Genomic DNA, 26,863 nt, shown 5'->3' on the forward strand with positions numbered 1-26,863 from the left:
CCTACGACTTCACCCGCTGTGAATGAAAAAATAAGATAAAAGATTGAAAGCTGAGATTCAGCGGCTATTTGTCTCAAAGCTCCCGGTTTATTCACAGACAGGCACAACAAGCGGCGGCACATAATGTTCCACACGTCCACTAAAATACATATTAAATAGTACAGCGTGTCCTTGGACAGTACGTGTGTGTAGTATTTCTAAAAGAGAGAGCGAGACTGATTGTGGCTCATTTCGCACATTTCCTAATAACATAACAGGAATTCAAGGATATGGTCATGATATTATTATTATTATAGCAGTTATTATTATTATCAGTTTTCAGGCTTTTGTGCTCTTACTGATGTGCTGAAAAGACCTTTAATGGATTCTTCTTAACCCTCCTGTTGTCCTCAGGTCAAGAAAGGACAGGAGGAAAGGAGGAAGGAAGGGAGGAAGGAGAGAAGGAAGGAAGGAAAGGAGTAAGGAGGGAGGGAGGAAAAGAGGAAGGGAGGAAGGAGAGAAGGAAGGAAGGAAAGGAGTAAGGAGGGAGGGAGGAAAAGAGGAAGGGAGGAAGGAAAGAAGGAAGGAAGAAAGGAAGGAAGGAAGGATGGAAAGAAAGGAGTAAGGAGGGATGAGGAAAAGAGGAAAGAAGGAAGAAAGGAAAGAAAGAAGGAAAGAAAGGAGTAAGGAGGGAGGGAGGAAAAGAGGAAGGAAGTAAGGAGAGAAGGAAGGGTGGAAGGAAAGAAGGAAGGAAGGAATGAAAGAGGGAATGAGGGGGAGAACGAAGGAAAAATTAAAGAAAGAGGGAGGAAAGAAGGAACAGTCAAAAGAGACGGGGTCAATTTGACCCGGGAGGACAACAGGAGGGTTAAAGGAATCTAATGCTGTGATTGGTTTATTTATTTTATTTCAGAGTGCTTTAGCAGCTTTTGTAAGAAAAACTGCTACTGTGTGTTTTTTTCTCTCCCAAAAATCATGGTGTTGCTGCAGGTGGTAAAAAAAACTGGACACGATCTCAAGGACCATCAGCATCGATTCTCTGCTCTTGTCGCTTGCTGTGTGAATTGACTGTTAGTGTAAGTGCTGGGTTACATTACATTACTGCTGTAAAAAAAAAAAAAAGAGCTACTATTATTAGCTTTTTCTCTTTTGTATGTCAGATTTTCAAGAATGTCAGTCAATAATAACAACGTAATAATGTCAATTCAATTACTTTTGGAGGTGAAAGCCTAAATAAATGTTAGCAGTAGTGCGAAAAAAACAATGAGTAGATTATTGGATTAAATGATTGACAAAATAATGAAATAAAGGATAATTTAAAAATGTTTTTGGACCTATTGTGTTGGACAATAAGTTTAACAATCGAATCATTTAAGTCGTTAATCAGGAGTCTGCAGCCTCGTTAGCAGCTCTTAGGCACAGTGCTGCTTTGAGCTACACGCTAACATCAACATGCTAACATAGATACAAAGCAATGAGTAGATTATTGGATTAAATGATTGTCAAAATAATGAAATAAAGGATCATTTAAAAATGTTTTTTTACTGTGAGAGGTTGATTAACGCTCCAGAAAAGTGGACCTATTGTGTTGGACAATAAGTTTAACAATTGATTAATCATTTAAGTCGTTAATCAGGAGTCTGCAGCCTCGTTAGCAGCTCTGTAAGGCCGCTTTTATGCATGGTTGTGCTTTGAGCTACACGCTAACACCAACATGCTAACATAGATACAGTGACAATGCTAACATGCTGATGTGTGGCAGATGTAGATGTTTACCATGTTCACCATCAAAATTCAGTGTTTTTGACAAGCTAACAGTTGCTAATTAGCATTAAACATGAACGACTGAGGCTCATGGAAATGTCATTAGCAGGTTTAGCTAGGTATTTAGCAGGTATTTAATCATAAACCAAAGAATTGGACAGATTATAATAAGATTACAGGTCAGGATTAATCCAGAAGAGAATGTTTGCACCAAATGTCATGGTAGTGAAATCATTAGGATTCATCATCAGGTGAACGTGAATATGTGTTAAAAATGTTACACCAATCTATCAAGTTGATGTTGAGATTCTTCAAATGCTAAACAGACATTTTGAGGAAGTTTTCTCCTAAATGAACCAAACCTGTAAACAGTATTTTGAAGTTGTGACCAATCCAGGTTAGCCACAGGTTAGCTACTTTAGTTCAAAGGATAAGGCTGGTATGATTTTTTATATTTTTACTATCTTTTTTTTGTTTCTTTTACGGCCTCTGTTGAGCTTTGATTCAACACAATGCTGTTTAAATAAATAGGTTAATGGTCGATCCTCTTTCAACAAGTTAACAGTTTCAAGGCACTTTTGCATTTGAGATTTTTATTCTTACTGTGAACAAAAAGACCAAACTCAACAATATTACCAAAGTCCCCATGCTAACTCATTGGTTCCTATTGAAGATCTATAACAAAGGTTCAGTATTCTCCCTAAAACAGCTGGAAACTGCAGCTTTTCCTTATCCCAAAGATGATGCAATAGTGCATTTGTTGGGGGCTAATTTCAGCAGCAGATTAATTGTTGCCCTAATGAGTATTTCTGGCAGCAGGATGGTGCATGAGAGATTGAGCTACAGTGGCTTTATTCATGGTAATGAAGGATCATGTCACCCAGAATACCGGTGTGGCTCACTCATGTATTTTTTTATAGCTTTCGGACAACAAGGGAAGCTGACAGATGAATGAGATAGATCCGGCTTTAGATACACACACACAGCACTTGTAAGTGATATCAGTTCATATGAGTTCATTGATGGTTTCGGGTTCTTTTTTAAATGACATTATGAGATCACGCTTATATATTTCCTGTTACACAAACACACCCTCTCTCTCTCTGTGTGTGTGAAAATGCTGTTGCTACAGTCTGCGAGCAGCGATGGATTTTTTTCCCTGGACCAATCGTGATGCGGGGAGCGGCCTGTGCATTGTGAGGGGCCGTATAAGAGGCTGCCTGATTAAGATGCAGAGTGCAGAGGCCAGACAGTCGCAGTGACGTGGAGCTCTAACGGCTCTGATCTAAAAAAAGCACTGCACAGGAAATGTCTTCACACAAGATACACGCATGTATCGACAGGCGCACCCCTGCCTGTGATGGAGTGCAGATAAACTGTGTGACGAATGTGGGTGATGTGTGCAGCTATATAAAGAGGGGGCTAGTACGAGATCTTTCACCATATTGTACGCATTCATTATAATATCTGTGTTATAGCTGGATTATTCATTTTAGACTTTGTCGTGTGCATTTGCTTTGTGTTACAGTGGTTGTGTGATTAATCTGATTTAATTCTAATGTGCCAAATTAACATTGAATGGGAATTTACACATTTATATATTCCTTTAATGACCATTTATCAACTATATTTATTGTAATTATCATTTTATTGAGTGCAGATTTAAACTCCCTGAGTAAAAAATAAATATTTGGGTTTTTTTTTTGCAATCATTTCGCATGTAAATGGGTTAAATATCAGTTAGTATAGCTTTAAAATGAAAAACCAGGTCATAATTAGCCCCTAATGACACATACTGATCAAGTTGACGTGTGTTTCGGTATCAGTGGGCAGGAAGTCGTTCTGTGTAAAAAAAATTTGGTTAGAAAGTGGCTTCACTGGAAAGGAGAAGGAAGTAGTGTGTGTTTCTCTGTGTGTGTTTTTGTGTGTGTATATGTGTGTGTGTGTGTGTGTGATGATTTGATGATCACATGTCAAGTGGTTGACCTCATGCCTCTCATAGCGCTGACTGTCTGACTGACTGAGACGTTTCGCTTCAGCAGAGGACTGAGTAATTGTGAATGTGAATGAGTAAGAATGTGTGTGTGGTGTATGTGGTGTGTGTGTATGTGTGTGTGTGTGTGTGTGTGAGAGAGAGTTAGGACGTGTGTGTGTCTGGCGGGGACAGGAAGTGATGCGTTGATGCCGACAGGCTACAGAATGTGTAGGAAGAGTCTATTTTAAGACTCAGCTGCAGGACGACAGAGCTCTTCAGTACATCTGGCCTTGTGTGAGTGTGTGTGTTTGTGTGTGTGCATGTGTGTGCGGTGCAGTAGGCGAGCCGAAACAGCCCGAGGTGATGCTTTTTAGTCTTTAAACGTCCTTAAAACCCACTGATAATTGTATCCTCTAAACACATGAATAAAATTATTGTATTTTTAGCCTCTTCAGATGAGTGCCGTCCAGTGTGTGTATCTGTGTGTGTGTGTGTGTGAGAGAGAGAGAGAGAGAGAGAGAGAGAGAGAGAGAGAGAGAGAGCTGTGTGGTTGGACAGGAGGATGAAGGACAGATGTGAGGAGAAGGAGGGCTGCAGGAAGAGCAGCAGGCGATCAAAGAGAGGAAGGAAAGGAAGGGGGGAGGGGGGGGAAAAAAAAAGGGAAGGATATCAATAAAACGTGACTACAGAGAGAGTGTGACTGTGTGTGTGTGTGTGCGCGCGCTCCAGCAGCTCACACCAGTGACGTAGCACCAGACGTAGACGAAAGGGAGGAGGTGGCGGGGGGAAGGAGGAGGAGGGGGAGGAGGGAGTTTGAGATTCTCAGTGTGCGTTGGCGTTTTAATTTCAACACGTTTTAAATTGTGAAGTAAAAAAAGAAAGAAGAATCCGACTGGTGTTATTTCTTCACGGTTATCTCACCTGTAATGAGCCGGTCGTCTGAGGGGTTTAAAAAAAAAGATATAATTCACTGCTTCTCGCTTTAATTCAGGCGCATCTAAAAGGTCTGCAGGAAGGACTGAGGAAGATGCATTAGTAGTGGATAGATAATGATTTCAATGATGTCAGATAAATCCAGCATCCCTCGTGGTTGTCAGGATATTTTAAACATCCTTTTTATTTTATTTTTTTTATTTTTTCTATGTAAAAAAAATCACTCTAGTCCTTTAACAAGCAGTTGGCAGCATTTTTTGGTAATTAATACATTTTTTGGTAGTTATATGTATTTTTTAAAATCTATTTTTAGCTACTTTTACTATTTTTATTGTTATTTTTATTCCTACACGGTCGCCCATAAAGTTGGAATAAAATATTTTTTACCTCTTTCCATGAAATGATTGTGAAAATGTGATTTATTCTTCATAGTAATAAAGTGTAAATATTCTCAAAATTGTATTGATTAATCTCATTGCACCTGGTCAAAGGTGATTACTGATGTTTATAAATAAAAAATAAAAAGAGGAATGTGTCTGAAAACTAAATTATTCCAACTTTATGGGCGACCGTGTATATTCCATTAATATTTTTACTTCTTTCCTCTGTCTTTGTATGAAAGGTGCTATACAAATAAAGTTACTATTATTATTATTAATGACAAAAACCTTAAAGACTAATGCAGTTAAATTATTCTGTACTTTCACACGTCATTCTTTTAATTTGAGCTTTTTAAGCCATGTTAATCATTAGCTAACAATTCAATGGAGAATAAAACTAATCTTATTCAGCACTGTGATTTGATATCTGTATATTTGCAGTCCAATTACATCCACATGTTATCACATTATTAAATAGGCATGTTATTGAGTATCAGAGAGAGATTATTTTGTATTAATATCTCTTAAATTGAATTCAGTCATGCATAATGTGCTTTACAAGTGAAACTGTGCTGAGCAGCAATTACTCGTGTTGTTCTTGTACTTTGATCGTGTGGTTTTATGTTTAATGGTGTAATTCATTCAATCAAATAATGTTATAGATAACTTCATACTCTTACCTAATAACTTGTTTTCTCTTTTTACTCAAACATGCTCCATGAGGTTATCTGTTCTGTTACTTGTGTCTTTGTACTATTATATTAGAGAAGTCCGTCAGAAGTACAAACTGTAATTTATGTCTTCTGCAACAATGGTAGAAATATTCAAATCCTGACAAGTAAAAGAAAAAAGTACAAATATTGAGATTAAGCCGATCCATGTGGTGCTTTTGACTACTTTATATACTGCTGAGTAGCTTAATATGTCATCTATCTTAACCCTTGTGTTGTCCTCGAGTCAAGGAAGGAAGGGAGGAAGAAGGAAGGGAGGGAGGAAGAAGGAAGGGAGGGAGAAAGGAAAGGAAGGGAGTAAGAAGGAAGGAAAGGAGGGAGTAAGAAGGAAGGAAAGGAGGGAGGGAGGAAGGAAGGAAGGGAGGAAGAAGGAAGGAAGGAAGGAAGGGAGGAAGGGGGGAAGAAAGGATGGAAGGAAGGAAGGAAAGGAGGGAGGGAGGAAGGAAGGGAGGAAGAAGGAAGGATGGAAGGAAGAAGGAAGGGATGAAGGAAGGATGGAAGGGAGGAAGAAGGAAGGAAAGGAGGAAGAAGGAAGGAAGGAAGGGAGGAAGAAGGAAGGAAGGGAGGAAGAAGGAAAGAAGGAAGGAAGGGAGGAAGGGAGGAAGGGAGGAAGAAAGGATGGAAGGAAGGAAAGGAGGGACGGAGGAAGGAAGGAAAGGAGGAAGGAAGGGAGGAAGAAGGAAGGATGGAAGGAAGAAGGAAGGGATGAAGGAAGGATGGAAGGGAGGAAGAAGGAAGGAAAGGAGGAAGAAGGAAGGAAGGAAAGGAGGAAGGAAGGGAGGAAGGGAGGAAGGAAGGAGGGGAGGAAGAAAGGATGGAAGGAAGGAAAGGAGGAAGGAAGGGAGGAAATGAGGGAGGGAGTAAGGAAGGATGGAAGGGAGGAAGAAGGAAGGAAAGGAGGAAGGAAGGACAGGAGGGAGGAAGGAAGGGAGGAAAGGAAAGAAGGAAGGGAGGAATGAAAGAAGGACAGAGGAAAGAAGTATGGGAGGAAGGAAAGGAAGGAAGGAAGAAAGGGGGATGGAGAAAAGAGAGAAGGAAAGGAAGGAAGGAAGGACAGACGGAAGGAAAGGAAGGAAGGGAGGAAAGAAGGAACAGTCCCGGGAGGACGACAGGAGGGTTAATCAGTTATTAGTATAGACTTTATTTAATGCACATTTCCCCATTGTGGGACTAATAAAGGAACATCTTATCTTATTAGTATTGCATGTAAAATTAAGTCTGTCATAAGTACAAACTGTAATTTATGTCTTCTGCAACAATGGTAGAAATATTCAAATCCTGACAAGTGAAAGAAAAAAGTACAAACATTTTTTGAAGTTGAAGCCGATCCATGTGGTGCTTTTGACTACTTTATATACTGCTGAGTAGCTTAATCTGTCATCTATCTTAATCAGTTATTAGTATAGACTTTATTAGTATTGCATGTTAAATTATGAGCCTCTCCCTTCCCGTCATCATCTCGTTCATATCAACTGAGTCTCATGATACTTCATGAAATAGTTGCGAAATTTGATATTTAGATTCGTGTACAGAGACGTGATTTTTCCATTTATTTGTGACACTCAACACGACTTGCCAACTAATATATTTCAGTTGGAAGTATCTTTCATACCTACGTTGCGTATGCGTGACAGGCACCATCTATGACGTCGATATAAGGTGCAAAATTTCCACATTTGGAGGTGGTGTTCTGGGTGGGTGGCCAGACAGCTTGTAGGCAAGAAGTGGACGTTGCTTCTGGAAACCATTGTCCGCCTCCTGTTTTCACCCGTGAGGGTAATGTTTCCAACCACAAGGGATTTTTTTTTTGGCGTGGTGTTAATGTTGCCATGATGACAAAGGTTGACTAACTTTAACCCTCCTGTTGTCCTCGAGTCAAGGAAGGAAGGGAGGAAGAAGGAAGGAAGGAAAGGAGGGAGGAAGGAAGGAAAGAAGGAAGGGAGGAAAGAAGGAAGGGAGGACGGAGGAAAGAAGAAAGGAAGGTAGGAGGAAGGGAGGAAGAAGGAAGGGAGGAAGGAAGAAGGAAGGAAGAAGGAAGGAAGAAGGAAGGAAAGGAGGGAGGGAGGAAAGAGGGAAGGATGGAGGGAAAGAAAGGAGGGAGGGAGGGGGAAAGGAAAAGAGGAAGGAAGAAGGAAGGAAAGGCGGGAGGAAGGAAGGAGGGAAGGAAGGAAGGAAGGAAAAAAGGGAGGAAGGAAGGGAGGAAAGGAAAGAAGGAAGGGAGGAAAGAGGGAAGGAAGGAAGGAAGGAAGGTAGGAGGGAGGGAGTAAAGAAGTAAGGAGGGAGGGAGGGAGAAAGGAAAAGAGGAAGGAAGGACAGAGGAAAGAATGAAGGGAGGAAAGAAAGAATGAGGGAGGGAGGAAGGAAGGAAGAAAGGGGGATGGAGGGAGGAAAGAAGGAAGGGAGGAAAGAGAGGAAGGAAAGGAAGAGAGAAGGAGGGAGGGAGGAAGGACAGATGGAAGGAAGGAAGGGAGGAAAGAAGCAACAGTCAACACAGACAGGGTCAATTTGACCCGGGAGGACGACACAAGGGTTAAAGGACCAGTGTGTAAGATTTAGTGACATCTAGCAGTGAGGTTACAGATTGCAACCAACTGATTACCCCCCTCTTCCCTTCCAGGTGTGTAGGGGAACCGAAGGTGGGAATGAAGAACATGAAAGGACCTCACTATAGACACAGTGTTTGTCCATTCTGGGCTACTGTAAAAACATGGCGGCCCCTATGTAGATATAAAGTGTTATTCTAAAGTAACGAAACACAACAAATCTTATTTTCAGATGATCAAACACTAATTAAAACATACAACAACAATTTTATATTTAATTTCTGCCAAGTCTGTTCCGCTCGATGCCACTAAACTCTGCATACTGTACCTTTAAATAATTCAACGTTCAATTATATTCATGAAAATTAAGTTATATATTTACTGCTACATATAAATGTAATAATTAGGTTCATTTTCACCAGTAGAATATCTCTACTCAGACATATTGTCACACACTCACTAGATCAGATGATACATAGTTCAGCATTAAATTCTACACACTGCACCTTTAACCCTCCTGTTGTTCCTTCCTTCCTTTCTTCCTTCCTCCCTCCTTACTCCTTTCCTTCCTCATTTCCTCCCTCCCTCCTTACTCCTTTCCTTCCTTCCTCCCTCCTTACTCCTTTCCTTCCTTCCTTCCTCCTTTCCTCCCTAACTCCATCCCTCCTTTCCTGCCTCCCTCCCTCCTTACTCCTTTCCTTACTCATTTCCTGCCTCCCTCCCTCCTTACTCCTTTCCTCCCTCCCTCTTTACTCCTTTCCTTCCTCATTTCCTCCCTCCCTCCTTTCCGTCCTTCCTTCCTCCCTCCTTACTCCTTTCCTTCCTTCCTTCCTTCCTCCTTTCCTCCCTCCCTCCCTCCTTACTCCTTTCCTTCCTTCCTTCCTCCCTCCCTCTTTTCTCCTTTCCTTCCTCATTTCCTCCCTCCCTCCCTCCCTCCCTCCTTACTCCTTTCCTTCCTTCCTTCCTCCCTCCCTCCTTACTCCTTTCCTTCCTTCTTTCCTCCCTTCCTCATCCCTTCAATCCTTCCTTCCTTGACTTGAGGACAACAGGAGGGTTAATTAATGCAATAGTACCCAGCAAATACACAATTTACTCCTTCTTGGGTAACATTTGCTAAAAACTACAGTGCCCAAAAATTACTGAACTTTTTTAAAATGTGAAATGATGCATTTATGACCTATATTTTTACAAATGTTTGGACAAATGAAGCACGGAGTGAGCATCATTGAAGTCAGAAACTGTTGCGAGATGAGTGATTTTTCAGTTGATTTTTTTCATGGCCTTTGCAGACTAAAAAAACAGAATATAATGTGTTTAAATTAAATGCCATTGTAATCGGATGCTCCGCGCTACTCAATATGTATATTTTGTTGTTTTTTAACTGTTAATATATCTCAAAAATTCACATATAAAGTTGTGTATTGTTATCGTGTTTTACTCTTCATGAAATCAGGTGACTAAAAGATACATTATTACTTTTTTTCTCCACAGTATTGTATTGATGTGTGTGTATGTGTGTGTGTGTGTGTGTGTGTGTGTGTGTGTGTGTGTGTATGTGTGTGTGTGTGTGTGTGCGTGCGTTTGCAGGATCAATAAAGCAGACAGGAGGATGGGTAGAATGCATTCTCTCTGGTTTATTCAGGTTCTTTAGGAAGAATTCTGTTTGAAATTACAAAATGCACTGGTAGAAACAGCAGAGATAGATAGAGAAAGAAACAGAGGGAGAGAAAGAGATGGTCAGAGAAAGAGAGAAAGAGAGGGAGAGAGAGAGAAAGAAGGGATTTCATAGCCGGAATAAACGGGAATAACATCACCAGATTCAGGTTCAGGCAGCTCTTTACTCTCAAAGGGATTGTTTTTCATTAAGGAAAAGTTTTGTATTCCTTCTCCCCCTTTTTAAAATCTTTTTTTCTTTTTTTTGTAATGTTAGTTAAAGTGTTATCTATCCTTGATCCCCCACGGTGTTTCCCCCGTGAAATAACTGGCAAATATAACAAACAAACATTCTTTGATTTCATCACCAAAGTCATTTCCATTTTTTGTCAGGATGATTTTTTTTTTTTTAAGTCATTTTTGTTTGTGTTTTTTTTTTTTGGGTCAGGTTTTTTATATTTTTTGTTTTTAAAAATAGAAGAAAAAAGAAACACATTGCTCTTAAAAACATCTATCTATATATATTTTTACATATATATACTTTTTTCTTTATATTTATTTTTTTAATTCCTGAAGTTGACTTGTTACCCCACATAGTGGCATGCACATTGCACATGCAAATCTGTAATTAAATACTTCTCTTTTATCTTAAATTGCCATGTATGTTTATTTTTTCTCTTTTATCCCCAACTTGCTGAGTGAATCCTGTATGGTTTTCTACTGTGGCACTGGTTCGGTTTCTACTGGGTCGAGTGTAGGATGGTTTGCGTGGTAATGGGATGGATGGTTGGATGGTAGTTGCTTCAGAGAGTTTCCTCAATGCTCCTGCACCGACTACACTTTTTACCCCCTCGGTGTTTAGATCCTTTAAAAGTTGTGATCATTAACTCTTTGTATCTGAGATCTGATTCTGGCGTCTGGCTATTTTTCAGGTAAGGACTTTTTATCACGCTTTACTTTGAGTCTGTAGCGTTTACTGCTTTAGTTTGGTCTGTTCAATGTTAATGAAGCCACTTACACAGCAGTAATAAAGTGCTTTAACACACATATTTCAAACTCTAATAGTTACTTAAGTTAAAATGTTGAGTCAAAGTGTAAACTAGTATGGATACTGCTGAAGAAATCCTAGAAGAACAGACAAAAATATCCCTAATTTTTGGCCAGATTTTCTTTCTGGAATTGACTTTCCTTTCTTTTTCATGCCTTAATCTTCATTTTGGATGACAGGTCACAAAAACGCTGTCCAGTAAAGGAGCTAATGGTTGATTTTGGCCTTTTAAGACCTTAAACAATCAAGCTCAAAAGCAAAATAAATTGAATTTTTCCGTTTTGTTGCAATGAACTGTCGATGTTTGCACCTTCAGTCACCTTCACCAGTTGGATTCAAATGCCCAAATTTTCTCTAACTAAACATACTGACTCAACAAGGAATCTAATGTTTTGAAGGCTGGAAAAAAAACCCCTCTAAGCTCTGATAGGGTTTTTAAAAAAGACCCTGCTGATCTCCTGATCTCATGGTGCCTTGATTTGTTTTGAGAGCGGTCCGAGACGCTGGCGAGAGGTGAGAGCTAAACGTTGAGGACAGATCTTCTGGAAGCAACTTGTCTCCAGTGGGATGATGGTGATGGAAACAAATGGAGAAGAGAGAGAAAAAAGAGGGAGAGAGAGAGAGAGAAAGAAAAAAAAAACAACACAGAAAGAGAGGGGGCCTTGAGGGTTGCTATGGCGACAGGAGACACTTCACTCATGTCTCATAGGAATCAGTTTACTGTAGAGATGTACAGTACGGAGAGTACAGAGCTCAGCGAGTATCAGGGGTTAAACTTTTGATCATTTGTGCACATGAATCTATAATATTCTTCCTCACATGAATAAATTCTGCCTTTAAATCAATACTGTTACGTCCAGCTTGCAGCCGTGATTTCACAGAGGCACAGGCGTATTACTGGACTTATTTGCTCAAATTAGCATCGATAAGTTATCGCATTGAGTGCATTAATCAACTTGATGCTCTGTTAAACTGTTTTCATGCTACATTGCTTCAGTACTCCTTGTTGGCTAACTGCTAAGACCCCAAAACAACAAGGTTAGTGACTAGCCAGTGAAAAAAAGTTAAAAATCTAGCAACATGTAAGCAAGAAGGTTTCTTATAAGTTGGTGGAGACCAAAACGGAGATAATAATGAATGAGACCAACTATTGGACTTAGATTTGACTCCAAATCAAAGTCTGAAGAATGTGTCAGTACCATAAACTCCTTATAGGGAGATAAGATACCTGGCTGTGGGTTGCAAGCTTGTCTGCCCCCTAGTGGCCATAAAATGGTAAGTGCAGCTTTATACACGTTTTAATTAATGGAATAACACTGATTCTCTTCTGTTTATTGGTGCACACTCATGTAATTTAGGGACACAAATGAGTATTATTTTAATGAGTGATGCACTGATTCTTGAGCAAAAATCATCAATAAATTCAGCCTTGATACTTGCTGAGCTCCACAAAGAACTGAAGGCACACACTGCAGACAAAACACACCCACACACAAGCATGAACTCATTCAACCTACACAGTACAGCGCTGCACTGCACATCAGAGCACATCACACACGTATCTATAAACGCACACACACACAGCTTTCATAATGAGTGAAGATGGTGACAGCTCAATCCCACCACCCTGTGTTTATAAATGGTACTGCAGTTAAATATGCAGTGGAGTCAACAGAATGAGGCGAAAGAGAGAGAGAGACAGAAAAGATACAGTGAAGAAAGTAAAGTGAGATGAGGACAGAACTAATCAACAGCCAATGAACACGATGAGTTTTTCCAGAAACTTTATGGAGTATTATATACACAAGAATTACAGAGCCAAAATATACAACAGATGGCATGGGAGAGAGGGAGGGAGAGAACGGGTTATTTACCAACGCCCCCACTCTCACTCTCACCCATCCAGGCTTGACTCAGATGGAGGGGTTGGGTGAGGGAGGGAGGGGGGAAGAGAATATGGTGATGAGGGACATTAAGATCTGATGTGTGTGCGCTGCGATTGTCCTCTGGTGGAGAAATGATAGTGTCCTGTACAGTGTAAGGCACTGAGGGTTACCCACTGTAGCGGATGGTGTCAGGACACTATGCATGCGCACACACGAACAAACAAACACACACACACACACACACACACACACACACACACACACACACACACACAGGCAAACTTCGCTCACTTATACACGTCCTCCCCGTGCATTCGTACACACCAACACACAACCAGACACTCAAATAGTGCTGAAAATTTGCCAATTAACTGATTGAATAATAAACAGTTCTTGTAAAACTGATAAATAATTTTAGATATTTGTGAAGTAAAAATGCTAGACATTCTCTGGTTTTAACTTCTTAAATGTTGTAAGTGAATATCTTTGTCTTTGAACTGTTTGCCAGATTAAACAAGCAATTTAAAGACTTTTAAAAACCTGCTCTTTATTATAATTAATTGGTTTGTATATGTTATAGTGAATTAATTATCACAAATGTGCATTATAGTTTAATAGCGATATAGATTCACCTTTCATAACAGAGCAACCGGTACCCTGCATTTGCACTTTTCATCTTCTGTTATTTAAATTTTAAATTTGAATTTTATACTATTTTACTAGAAACACTATGTATACTGAACCTCTTGGTTTTATTGAAATTTTAGTAACGTGTGTAAATGTGCGGTTTTAGCTCGACAGCTAATTTGCACCAAACACAATTAAATATGGACAAATCAGATCAAAGATGCCATTATTAAACAATTTTATAGACTAAATGACTACTAATAAAAAAAAAAGCCAGATTTATCAATAATACACACGTTTGCACAGCTATCTTTGTTAGGACATTGCATTTACTCCCATTCATTGAGGTCAGCCTAACCCTAACCCTAACCAATTCATGCCTAACCCTAAATTTAACCTAACCTTAATCCACACCTTATCTCAGGACCTCAAAAATGACATTTTGCCTCACTAGGACCGGGCTTTGGTCCTAATGAGGATTACTGGTCCTGACAAAGTCTGTGTTTAACCAAAAAAGGTCCCTAAGAGGTAACGAACACACACACACACACACACACACACACACACACACACACACACACAGTGTAAATGTCTCCTTGAAGCAGCAGTAGCCCCGCCCCCTCACATTGGGACCAAGAGTAGGCGGGTTGACGGTGACAAAATGGTTTCTGAGCATGAGGATGAGCCCGAAAAGTGGTCCAGTGCCATTGTGAAATTGTGTGTTAACATCTCTACGACCTCTGCCGCTGTTCCCCCCCCCCCCCCCTCTCCGAAAACTCACCCTTCCACCCCAAACAGGACCCCTACATCAATAAAAATCTCTCTCTTTCATCACCTTTTTGACCCCCCCCACCCCTACCCCTCCCTCCCTGCCTCGCTCTTGACCCCCTACACACACACGCATGCACACATCTAGTGCTGTACAAAGGGGAGACCACGGCGTGGCTTCAGCTACATAAGCACAACTTTTGGCAGCACTACTGTACATTAAAACCCACTGTGTAGTTTTTTTTTTTTTTTTAAGAGAGCCCTTATTCGTGTTTTTTGTCGACACATCGCCTCATGACTGACCCACTGACACAATTTCACAGCCGACTGAGTGGATGGGGTGGTGAGTTTGTTATTTTTCCTTCGTCTCAGAACGAAGAGGAAAAAAAAAAGAAAAAAGTCGGAGGTTAAGAGAGATGGGGGACAAAAGCTGGAGGTGAAGACACAGAAAGCGAAATGACTGAGCAAAAACTTTGCAACCCCCCCAAAACCCCATTCAAAGAAATCACCGAAACAACAACAAAAACAAAGAACGAAATATCAGATGTTCACTTTTTTTTCTTTTTTCTTTTTTTTTCCAAAGAATGGGATTTGTTCTCGGGAAAAGCACACACACACAACATGCTTTCACACAAGGGCAGTGTTGTGTGTTGGCCATTTTGGATCCGCTGTTACAATTCTGGACAAGCGAGTGGTGTCGTGGAGCCAAAATGGAGGTGGTTTTGTTCCTGCCTGTCTGTCAACACGCTTGGCGTTGAGTGTTGGTGCGCCGGCAGGCTGCAGATGGGGAGGTGAGGGGTCAGAGTGTGTAATGTAGGTTAGTGAAAGGACAGGAGGGAAGGGGTCAACATTACAACGTCTGACGCCATGCCAGGTAAAACCATACAATAACTCATCCGAGGCCTGCTTGTTTCGTAGCGTGACTCTTCTCTACATTGTCTACCTAACTAGCTACCTAAATCTAGAGGGACCTGAGAAGTAAGCAAACCGCTTTTCACCTCTGTAAACCTCTACACCGCCTGAAACTGGACCCAGGACATCTCCGTGATGGACACAAAATGGCGTCCTTTTGCCACGCCTGACAAGGAGGTGAAGCCAAGAGGGCTAGCTTGCTAGCAGCCTCTGATATATCAATGATGTCTATTTGGATCCCTATTTTGAATTTTGGCAGCCTTTACAAAAAAATGTGTGATGCATTTAAGATAATTAGCATATACCAGATGTGATTACTCAATGTCAAGTCTAGTCTCTTGGCTACTTCCTCACCGTGGCCCAGTCTCAAAATCACAGCTCTCCCTGTTTTAATGCTAGCATGGGAGCCAGTGGAAACTTGACTTTTAAGGCGTAGTGTGGTTGATCTTGTCTCCTACAGAGGGTAGGGGGGACGGATGGGGGCGGCAAGGGGCAAGGAGATTCGGGGGTGATGAATGTGACTCTGATACAGAAGGCACTGCGGCTCTGTAGGGGGTTTCGGGGAAACACCCCGCTTGCCATAACCTCCCAGAAGAAGGGAGGTAAAGGCAGAGGGGTTCAGGTTTGCGCCCCTCAACTCCCGCCAAACAAATAAACAATCAACAAAAACAAACCCCCTCCTATCCCCATTTTCACTACACTATGCTCAACTACTAGGCCTGGAGGCAACACATTTCGGGGGAAGAGAGAAAGATGGGGACGGAGAAGGGGATCAAAAGACAGAGACGTGAAAGAAAGGGGGTTTCACTGTGGGTGTGATGTCAAGTGACGTGTGCAAAAGTGGTGTCAATCCTCAAAATATTCTCAGATCCGCTTTTTCCTGTCTCATTGATCCGTTTGCAGTACCACAGCGTTGCAGTTTATCCTCTGAAATAATACTATGAGGATGCTTATGAGGTCTGCATAGAGTCAAAACACGTGGACTGGGGTTTGTTTTCTGGCCTCTGCAACTGCAAAGAAGAACAGTGCAAGGTTTCAAGAGTAGCTAGATCGTCGACCGTGTCATGAGCATGAACGGTATGCAAAATAAATAAATATCTGAAACTCTTATTATACTGTTATCTATAACTACATCTACGTTAATATATTCTAGATTTATCTGTAGGTTATCATCTATATTTATCTATACTTTATCATCTTGTCCTAGAGTTATTGAATATTCAATAATTGTTGTCCCTCATAACAATAAGGATGAAATAATTCTTAAATGTTTCTGTCCTGTTAATGCCTTTTGTATCGCTCTCTGGCAAAGCTGAAAGAACAGATGTCAACGCAAATGAACGAAAAAAAAAAAAGATAGAGACAGATAGATGAGGAAAGAGGTTGGTGGATACTGAAGTCGGTTTTGGCAGAGGAGGTTTCAAGCTGTGCTACAACCTCTTATGATTGGACTGGTGAGATTTGGTGACTTGGTTATCCAGACCTGAGAGAAGGGGGTTGGAGGGGGAGGTCAGCATTGGCACAGACAGGCAGACAGAAGGGTGGACGGAAGGACAAATGTACAGATATGGCGTCTCCCAGGCTACACCCACGTCCCCTGACCAGGACTAGACTTCATCGGTATGTCTTACAAAAGATGTAAGAATCGGATTAGAGGAGGTTTTACCCCCATTGTCTAGAAACCAGGATGTGGTCTGGGGGCTGTCCTGCAAAGGGGGGAAGGCAGGGAGGATAATGCGTACTGATAACTGCCCCCCTGATGGCGAAAAAAAGAGAACACCACCACCTAATACTGACTGACACCAACACTGTACCACCAATACTGTGCTGTCACTGCCGGCAACTGATCGACAACAACACTACTAAGAGAGTAGCGTGATCAGGCTGGTCTGAGACCTTTTCGCAGTGTAAAAAAACTTGCTCTGAAGGTGAATTCTTGATCTTTGGGTTGGCTTGACGAAAGTACTGACCCCTTGGATTAACGCAAGTTAGGTACAGAGACTCTCCTGACCTCCACCTCCACCGTTCTGAAGATAGTGTATCGTTAAGAGTTGCGTTACAACACGCAACGCTGCTAAGTTAATGTTCCCAAGCCACCATTGCCCCAAAATGTTGCAGGAAGGCATCAGGAACCCGGTAAACGTTGTCGGAACGTGGGGATAAAAAACATAATGGATGTAAACGAGATGAGACATAGCATACTTGAACTCCAATTAACATGACAACAAATCTACAGCAACACTTCTATCAATCAATCAGTCAATCAATCAATCAATCAATCATCATCAGTATCATCATCATCATCATAATCATCATTGTCATCGTCATTTTGCATTGACATTGATATCATTATTCATAAAACTATCATCATTAACAATAATAAATCAAGTGTGGAAGAAGTCCGTTTCTCTCTACTCTTTCTCGCTCTTTGTTCCTCACGGGCAGGAAACTCGAACGTGATCCTGCAGCGTTTTCCTGTCTCTTAACAGGTTTTTAAAACGTAGCTTTGACAACTTTATCGGCAGAAAAAACATCGGAGACAAACAAAACAGCCGACCAGTCAAAAAGCCTGTTCTGGGTAAAAAGTAACCCGAAAACCGCGTTCGAGGTGTAAAAGAGAGAGAGAGAGAGAGTCTGAGAAAAGAGAACTTCTTTTTGTAAACCTAAATGCAAAGTTTCCTATAAAGCCCCCAGGTCCCACCCACACCAGTTAGATTTCCTCTCTAGTATGTATTTAATCAATCATGCAGGTTTCCATCAAATTTTGGACTCCGAAAAAGATCAAAGGAGGCTGAGCGAATGCAACAGAAGAACCAAGCTCCAATGTCCGAAGAAGAACAAGAAGAAGTAATCGATAGAAGAAATACTGAAGAAATTAGTCTTTTTCCCCATCCCTCCTTTCCTCTCCTCCGCCCCATTCAACCGTGTGATGTCATTCCCTGTCGGGTTATTCTTCGCCGTGCGCCGGGTCTAGTAACTGAGGAAGGAGGGGCTTGACGAAGTGTCCGACTCCCTTCTCTAGTTACATTAGCCCACCCACCCCTCCCCTCCCTCCGAAGCGTACTGGAACAGGAAGTGAGCTCACACACCGTGCTCCGGCCAACCCACCCCACCCCCACCCCCCCATCTCCACTTCCACCACCACCAGACAGGAAGTGATGTCACACCAGTTCAGCATTAAGTGAGTCTTTAACAGTAAACAGAGATGATAAAACTCATCAAATATCAGCCAGCGCTGTGATTGGCTGGTTTTTGCAGTATAGGCGGAGCTTCCTGGTTATGTCCCTTGGAAAGGAAAAAGTTTAAAGATAAAGTGGTTTTTCTCCCTTTTTTTTTCTTTTCATTGTCATGTAAAGTTTCATTTTGTTCTTCATTGTTCAATTTTGATTTTTCTGGAGGCATAGCTTGGCATGTAAGGGTTAGGGGGTCCTGGCTTTTTATTAATTTTATTTTCCTTTTAAAAGTATCTGTTGAGGAGCAGAGTCGAAGCAGTGGACTCTGTGTTCCAGCTCATTTTCAGGCTTTTACAGTAGCAGACCGGCCAGCGACAAACAGCACAGATCTGACAAAACTAACCAATTACACCGCGTCAGTCTGGGAGAAGTGCTTTTAGGCCTCGCAAACTGCAATCATCCTTGGCCTTTTTTCTTTTTTAATTAATTAATTTTTTACACGACATGCTTCTCCCTCGCTTTCTGTTCTCACACCACTCTCTTCCTCCTGCAGCCTGGCCTTGCTGGTCAAGCAGAGAATTCTGGGAAGCGTAGTTCTGTGACTGAGAGAGGGAGAGGTAAACTGTGCCCGGGCCTTGTCCAGTTGTCTTTGCTGTCTTTTTTTTAAAATCAAGTTATTCATCTGCTGCTCTGTCACTGATTTGAGTCTTACACAAAATGTGTGAAAAGCTATTCGCAGCACCATCATCCCCCTCCCCTCTGCCCCTTCCTCACATTTTGAGTCCAAGGGGTGAAGGTGTAAGGGTCTGGAGGACGTCCAACCCCTCCCCCCAACATCTCCTCTACCACCTCTGCTTTGTTAAAAGTCTACATATTCAAGGCCAGAGCACTGGAGGCGGCTGTTCTTCTCCTCTCCTGCCCTTATCTCTCACTCCCTGTGGTCGCTAGCACCAGTCATCCTCGTCCGTCTCACTATAAGGTTCATGTAGGCCCTTGCGGGGCCCTCGGGGATGAGGGGGCCGGTGGTGTGGGTGTGGTGGGGGGCGCCCCAGGTGGTCCCCGTCGATGTGTGGGAAGGTGAAGATGAGCGGTAGCCATTGGGCACCCTGCGAGGATGCGGGTGAGGGGGTGGAGGGGGCCCTTGACGGGCAGTCCTAGGTGAGCGTGGGTGTGGGTGAGGATTCCCCCCATGTGGGTGCGGGTTGCCATGGGAGAGGCTTTGCTCATAGGCAGGGGGCTCATGGTGCCGCTCGTACTCGTAGTCACGCTCGTAGAAAGGCCCGTCACCCTCCAGGCTGTCCCCAGGCGGAGGCCCACTCCAGCGGCCTCGGTGAGGGGACCTGGGCGAGCCATGGAGGGGTGAGCGCGGGGACTGGTGTCTAGGGGAGCGCGGCGAACCGTGCCTGGACGAAGAGCCCCCGTGGTGGGGGGAGCCGTGGCGTGACGGAGGTCGGTGGTGGTAGCCTCTTTCGTGGTCTGGTGGGGAGAAGTGTCGGGGTGAAGGTGAGCGCAGGCGGCCCGGCCCCGGAGGGCCATAACTGGGCTTGCGGACAGCGGGGGAGTAGGTGACATGTGGACGGGGGACAGCGGGTGTCTGGGGCAGCTGACGACGGCCTCTCCTCGGAGTGCTGGTCCCCGAGGTGGAGGGGACCGGGCTGCCGCTCACCGAACTACTGCCCTACAGCAAAATGTAAACAAGGAAATCAAACGCACCACAACAACAACACAACGGAGACCAGAGTAGAGCAGAGTGGTGGTGAATCAAAGATCAAGATAGATAGAAAGATAGGAAGATTGACAGAAAGATAGAAAGGTAGATAGATAGATAGATAGATAGATAGATAGATAGATAGATAGATAGATAGATAGATAGATAAAGAAGAGATAAACACCATTGAAAACCATTCAAAAACAGTGATGAGGCAAAAAATTGACACCAAGAAGCCACATGTCACATTGAAGAAAAATGGACAGAGAGAGAAAAACAGTGACAAAGAAAAAAGCATAACACAAAAAAAGAGAAATTGATATCCATAAGTAGGTGTATGTAAATAACTAGGCGTAAACTCTTTTTGGATAAATAAACAGTCGCTGATGTGGGGACAAAAAGCAAGGGGGGGTCGAGGGGGGGTTGAAGATCACTTTTGTAACGTTTAACAGATAAATAAGGATCCAAACATATAAAAACTATTAAAAACACAGCTCATTATACTTTAAACAGTCAAATATCTGGAGAGTATTTGGTGTAATAACCCCAAAAAAAGCCTTCGATACTGAATGTAATGTAACATATATGACCACTGTCAGCACTGAAGTATCCAACATGACAGTAAAGAACATTTTTGAGGCTTTAATCCAACCTGTGTTGATTAAAAAACTGTATATAAAGGATTCTACACATGCTGAAATTAACAAGAAAAAACACACAAGGAAACACACTTTCAAGAAAGCATCCCTAATATTTTGTGACTCTTGGCATTAATCTTGGTATCTTTTTGGCCCACCTGTCTGTGACCCCGTCCCTCCGGCCCCTCGCTGGGCGAACGGGACCAGTGGCGGTCCTGGGGATGCCTGTGTGGGTAGTCGTGGCGTTCGGGGCCGTAACGTTCCTTGTCCATGGAGCCGTGGTGATGGTGGTGGTGATGGTGGTGACGACGGTCCTTGGTCCTGCCGCGGTCCCGCTCGCGCTCCTTGGGTGGCAAGTCGCCCGACTGCGTTGTGGTGCTGAGGTCTGTGCCCAGACCTACCAAGGAGATGTCTCAGTTTACATTTGAAAATACAACATGGTCGTTTAGAAAAGCTTTTCATGCCACTGCAACACATGTAGCGCTGACAACCTCACATATATTGTGTCTTTCATGCCTGAAAAAGGCTAAAAAGAGCCACGTAAAATAATTACAATGACAGAGTTAAAGGACGGGTTCACACATTTTTTTTATGTCTGTCTTTAAACAACAGTCAGATGCCCAAATGAACATTGAAACCTGTTTTTCTTGCTGTAATCATTCCTCCTGTTCATACACGTTCGACTATTATTTTAACACAAATAGGAAAAACTATGAATTTATCCTTTAAAGCAAATTTACTCTAAAACAAATGTAATGCATGTGTTCACGAGAGAATCAGCTACAACTGCACGAGTCAAATGTAAAACAGAGAAAAAAAGTAATTTAAAACATCGTCATCGCTATGAAGTCAAGGAAGCAGAGGAGAGGATTCTCCATCAGATTAGCGAGCCCTCCAATTATAAAGGGGGATTTAACTGCCGCAGCCTTGTTGGATTAGTCTTACAGCTGAAGTGTGCAATTTGCACTCGCAATTAGTGTGGCTATCTGCTCGCACAATGCTCTTTTCAAAGACTTCTTTGTGCTAAGACCTGACTCACAAAAAAGTTAGTGAATATGGTGATAACTCTGTTCTCTTAGCTCAATAAAAGCACAGATTGCTCTTAATTGGTTCAACAGCTGCTATTGTGTTGCCCCCTGGAGCAGGACGGTTACTGCTCAGTAGCTCTAAAACAGCACTAAGCCGACAGGAAAGACACTAAAAACACGAAGCTCCTTCACTACATGTTTAATGCACATTCACTGTAAATTTAAACTTGCAATAAGGAGCAGAAATCAGTCGTGTTAGTAGTGTTTGCATATTTAATACACCTGGTCCTCTGAGTTCATTCATAAACCAGGAATCTAAAAAGAAGGAAGGAAAGTGAAAATGTGAGGCTTATTTGAGACTCCCCACCACTGTCCATGAGTGACTCACCCGTGTCAGCATCAGTGTATCTGGTCAGGGAACGTTGGGAGGGGGTGCGGTGACTCCGGTCCCTGTGCCTCCGCCCTCCGCCGTGCCTCCCCTCCTCGGACACCACCCTCTCCAGGGAGTAGTCATCCAGCCTCACGCCCCGGCCCGTGCGCCCGTGGACCAGGCTGGAGGTGGAGCGACGCATCGGACTGGTGTCTGTGATGGTCTGTGAGGTCGAAGAAGGAGGAAATACAGAGAGGAGGAGGGACAGACAGAGAGGAAGTGATAAGATGGGGGGGAGAAAAGAGATAAAAGGGGGAGAAAAGAGAATGAACAGAAGTGAGATTTAATATCTCCTGACTGGTGGAGTCCATCCTCAGCTGTGAGGATGACACTCTTACTCATCTGACATTTACTGAGGGTATGACACCACTCCAGAGGTGCATAGGGTCAAATGTCTGTCATTTCTTGAGTTTCCTGAATGTGAATGTATTTATTAAATAACAAAATTCAACTTTGGTCAAACAGCAGCTCTAAAAAGAACTCTTGTTTTTTATATTTTAATCTTCTTAGCACACCAGATGGGTAGCAGTTAACCTGACTCGGACAATTCAGGTATTCATAGATTTGTATTTTTTAAAAAGATGATATCCACATTTTGTGTCTTGTGTTGCCCTGTGTGGTGACCTGCACCCATCTGGCTGAAACAAACCATGAAAATATATAATATAACCAAGCATGAATCAATAAAAAAGGTATGGAATCAAGCATTCACATTGCTTGCCCCTATAAAGTAGCAGCTGAAACCCTTGCGACAAGCACGTGTAATGTAATACCATGCTTCTCCACCAAGAACATGGAGGGATGGAACAGACAGAGATAAACCGGGAACTGACAGAAAGAGAGAGAGGGAAAGAGGGGCAGAGAGACAGAGAGCAAGCATGAAGGACGGCCGTAGAAACCATGCCTCACATGCACAAGGCAAATGAGCCTATTGGACTTCTTCCACATGACAGCCATATTTCATTTATGACATACTGAGGTTGGAAAGACAGAGATATATATATTGTTTGGCACATCGTAGGAACATCAGACAGTTGACGTTCCTTAGAGCAGTGATGACTGGACAAATAGCACTGAAATTATTGTAGATTTAATCAATAATTACAGATATATAATCATTTAAATATAGCAAAATAGTGATTCCAATGTAAATTCTAGCAGATTATTAGTAGTTTTGACACATAAAATTAGACAGAAGCTTTCAGATTACTGATTGATGGTTGATTATTAAAGAAGCAGCATTAAGAATAAGCACACTGCTGCATTTTCAGATCTATAGAAGATTATAAAGGATGATTATTAGCAAAAATTGTATCTTGCTGATTCGATGGGAACTCGTGGATAATCATAGTCTGGTTTCTGCTGATTTAGATAATTGTAGTTATTGCATCTCTGCTCGTCACATCATTATCTCACACATGTATTGTTTCCCAACTCTGAGTACGACATAAATCAAATATGGCAGCCATGCAAATAAGGCAACCCATCATTCCACAACCTAACACCTTTGTCAAAAAGCTCTGAAAGAACCCAACCAGAAAATGTCTACGGCACTGAGACACTGGTGATTCTACTCTGATGGGGGAATAAGATTACACAGTTTGAATATTAACATCATATTTGCTAAATCCTGAATATCTTGATCATAGTCAGTGCAGTAGGTGAAAAATATTTAAGAATTTGTTGATTTCTGTCTGTCACATAAGTGTATTGTGACTTGTAGTCAACAGAGGCTGCAGAAAAAAAGTTACATGTGGTCATATAAGTCTATTTTAACTCTTTAATGCCTGCATAATGTAAGTGTATCAACATTTAATGCATCAAATTGGTGCATTTGGTCAAATATTACTTCTTGAACCTGTTTGAAGAATGATGTGTCTTTGTTTTTTTGCATCAGGTCAAGATTTCAGTCGCATTAAATCACAGCAAAACATGCAAATCATACGTTATGTGTACTGGTCTTGTGTGATTTTCTTGCTGGGTTTATAACAGGCTCTTCTGACCAGGAAAGGACCCTGCTGAACACTCCGACCCCCCCCCCCCCCCCCCCAACCCAAGAAAAGCTTCACATCACCCTGATGACCAAACACAGAGGATTCACCGTCCTGAGAGGAGCTCCACATTACACAGCAGACTGTGTACACTCCCAGCAGCTTAACACAAGCCATGCATGCCCTCCGGGTCGCTGGCAGCACACTACCAAATGTGTGCACACACTTAACACACACACACACGCACACACACACACACACGCACACACACACACACACACACACACACACACACACACACACGCTTGAAAAGAATCTGGGTGTCTATTTTGGATTACTTTTACACTTTGATTAACAGCAACCCCTCCTCTTGCATGAATAACAAGGGATGTAATAACATTTCACATGAATACTTCATTTTCAGGCTTCCATGGATTTTTTTGGGATATTTAGCACATACATCGGTTCAAATTGTTGTAATGCAAAGAGTGAGTTTTAAATATCTTTGTACAATTTTTTCATTATTTTTAAGTCACATGTTCTGCAATTCAGACTGTGGCCTCTAGGTGAAAATGACGCTACTTTTCCAGACAGGTAGTTGTATATTTCAGGCTAATTTAGGGATTAAATTATTCAGGAGAAATAACATAAACACTGAAAAAGAGATCAATCTGATGCAATTTTATTTAAAAAATATATAACCCTAACCCTAACTCTAACCCTAACCCATTTTTATTAACATATTCACTCAGACATGACTAAAAATATCGGAATAACATTTTAATTTTTAATTTAATATTGAACCCTGGTGATCTGTGTGTCCATATTACCCAAATTTAAGTAAATTACATGTAGAGAAGTGGAAAAAAAGTGTATGTCATCCAGATTTAGACACTCGGAAATGTTAAGCGTGACACATCAACTCTTCTTCCGTCAAACTTTCACTCCACCTCACAGACCACTTAATGCCAGCGTTTTTTTTTTTTTTGCTGCTGAAGCAACATTTCTCCCGGTTGGTACAACAGTTTCCTACGGGCGAGACAGGGCTCTGCCACGTCATGCATGACTAATGACATGCCGGCACGCTGCCAATCTCCCGCACAGGCCAACAGTCCAACATCAGGCCAGTCCATGCTTTTGTCATACGCTGTTGACCCGGTCTGCAGTGATGCAACAGACTGAAAACACACACATGTAACGCGCGCACAGAGGAACAAACACACACACGCACACACTTTTGCATACGAGCACGAACTCCAGGAAAACCCGTCACAGAGAAACAAACAAGGGAGAGCAGTGAAACCGCAACACAAGCAGAAGGAGAAAGAAGAGAGAGAGAGAGAGAGAGAGAGAGAGAGGATGGAAAAGCAGGAGAAAGATAGACAGAAAGAGACTAGAACAGCTCAGTGGAGAGATGACAGGAGAAGAAGACAGAAAAAAAAGGAAGAGAGGTAACTAAAGTACTGTAGATCCCAGTAGAGGCAATTACACCATGGTGCTTGATTAAAAGAGCTTCGAGCACCAGATGGATGAGCTTCACTGCAGTAGCACAGCTCAGATGATGTCTGGTTAATGTTTAAGTTGCACAAAAGTTACACTTGCCTTTCAAAACCTTTCAGTAATTAATGTATTTAAAAACAAGCTAAACAACCCACAAAAAGTATCATACTTGATCTGAGTGTGTACAGGATGGATGGAGATAAAGAAAATGACAGAAAAAAGAAGATAAATTGAACAAAACTTTAGGTGAAAACTGGAATTTGGTAGATATGAGTGGGAGAGATCCAGGTCTAGTCCAGGTCTGGGTTTGTTTCAGTCCTAATTGTGTTAAGTGACGCCTGTGTTTACTGGTGATAAAAGCAATACACGCCCCCAGAATAATGTTAATAATGGCACATGGGTTGTCCAGTAGGGGGCAGCAAACACACCCTGAGTGCTCACTTGGTCAGAAATGCAACAAAAGAGCTTCTTCTGTGTCTGATTGTAGGTATGTACAGACTTTATATTTATCATAATATATATTATAAATATAAAGCATTTTGCTTTTATTGATTTCTCTCTTACATTGAGCAAAATAACATCTGTTTTAAGTTCATTTAAATTTTAATGAACTTTATGTTTAAAGCTTGACTATTGATGAAGACCATAAATAGTATTAAAAATGTGATATAATAAAAATATTAAGCATTATATAACTTTAAGTTGTCCTGAATTGATGTCATGTCAAAATAACATCACCTGAACAGTTCTACTGCAGCTCAACCTCGCCTAAATCAGTTTGAGAAATAATTGAGAGAGAAAAGAAGAATAAAGGGGAGAGAGAGAGAGAGAGAGAGAGAGAGAGAGAGAGAGAGAGAGAGAGAGAGAGAGAGAGAGAGAGAGAGAGAGAGAGAGAGAGAGAGAGAGAGAGAGAGAGGTACATACACTGAGGTTATTTCCGCGAGGCCTGTGTCTCCTCCGCTGCAGAGCAGGCAAACACAGAGATGATACGTAGAGCAGAGCAGTGTAGCACGCACACACACACACACACGTACACACGTACACACGTACACACACACACACACACACACACACACACACACACACACACACACACACGGGCAGACAGAGCATAGCCCCGACGTAGCACAGTTGCCGGGACCGGAGGAGAATCGAGACAGAGACAGAAACAAACACACGAATAGAAGGAGTGAGAA

General features: G+C 42.0%; 1 protein-coding gene across 1 annotated transcript in view; it reads right to left on the reverse strand.

Annotated features, from left to right (window-relative positions):
• Positions 1-18,330: 18,330 nt before the first annotated feature.
• LOC133997173 (voltage-dependent P/Q-type calcium channel subunit alpha-1A-like) overlaps positions 18,331-26,863 on the reverse strand; it is a gene marked incomplete at its 5' end in the record, with an annotated part of 72,882 nt that continues 64,349 nt past the window's right edge. The window contains 3 exon segments of the mRNA XM_062436718.1: positions 18,331-20,050; positions 20,877-21,115; positions 22,135-22,339. Coding sequence (XP_062292702.1) covers positions 19,301-20,050; positions 20,877-21,115; positions 22,135-22,339 — 1,194 coding nt within the window.

This window comes from Scomber scombrus, chromosome 2, assembly GCF_963691925.1.
Source record: "Scomber scombrus chromosome 2, fScoSco1.1, whole genome shotgun sequence".
NCBI lineage: Eukaryota > Metazoa > Chordata > Actinopteri > Scombriformes > Scombridae > Scomber > Scomber scombrus.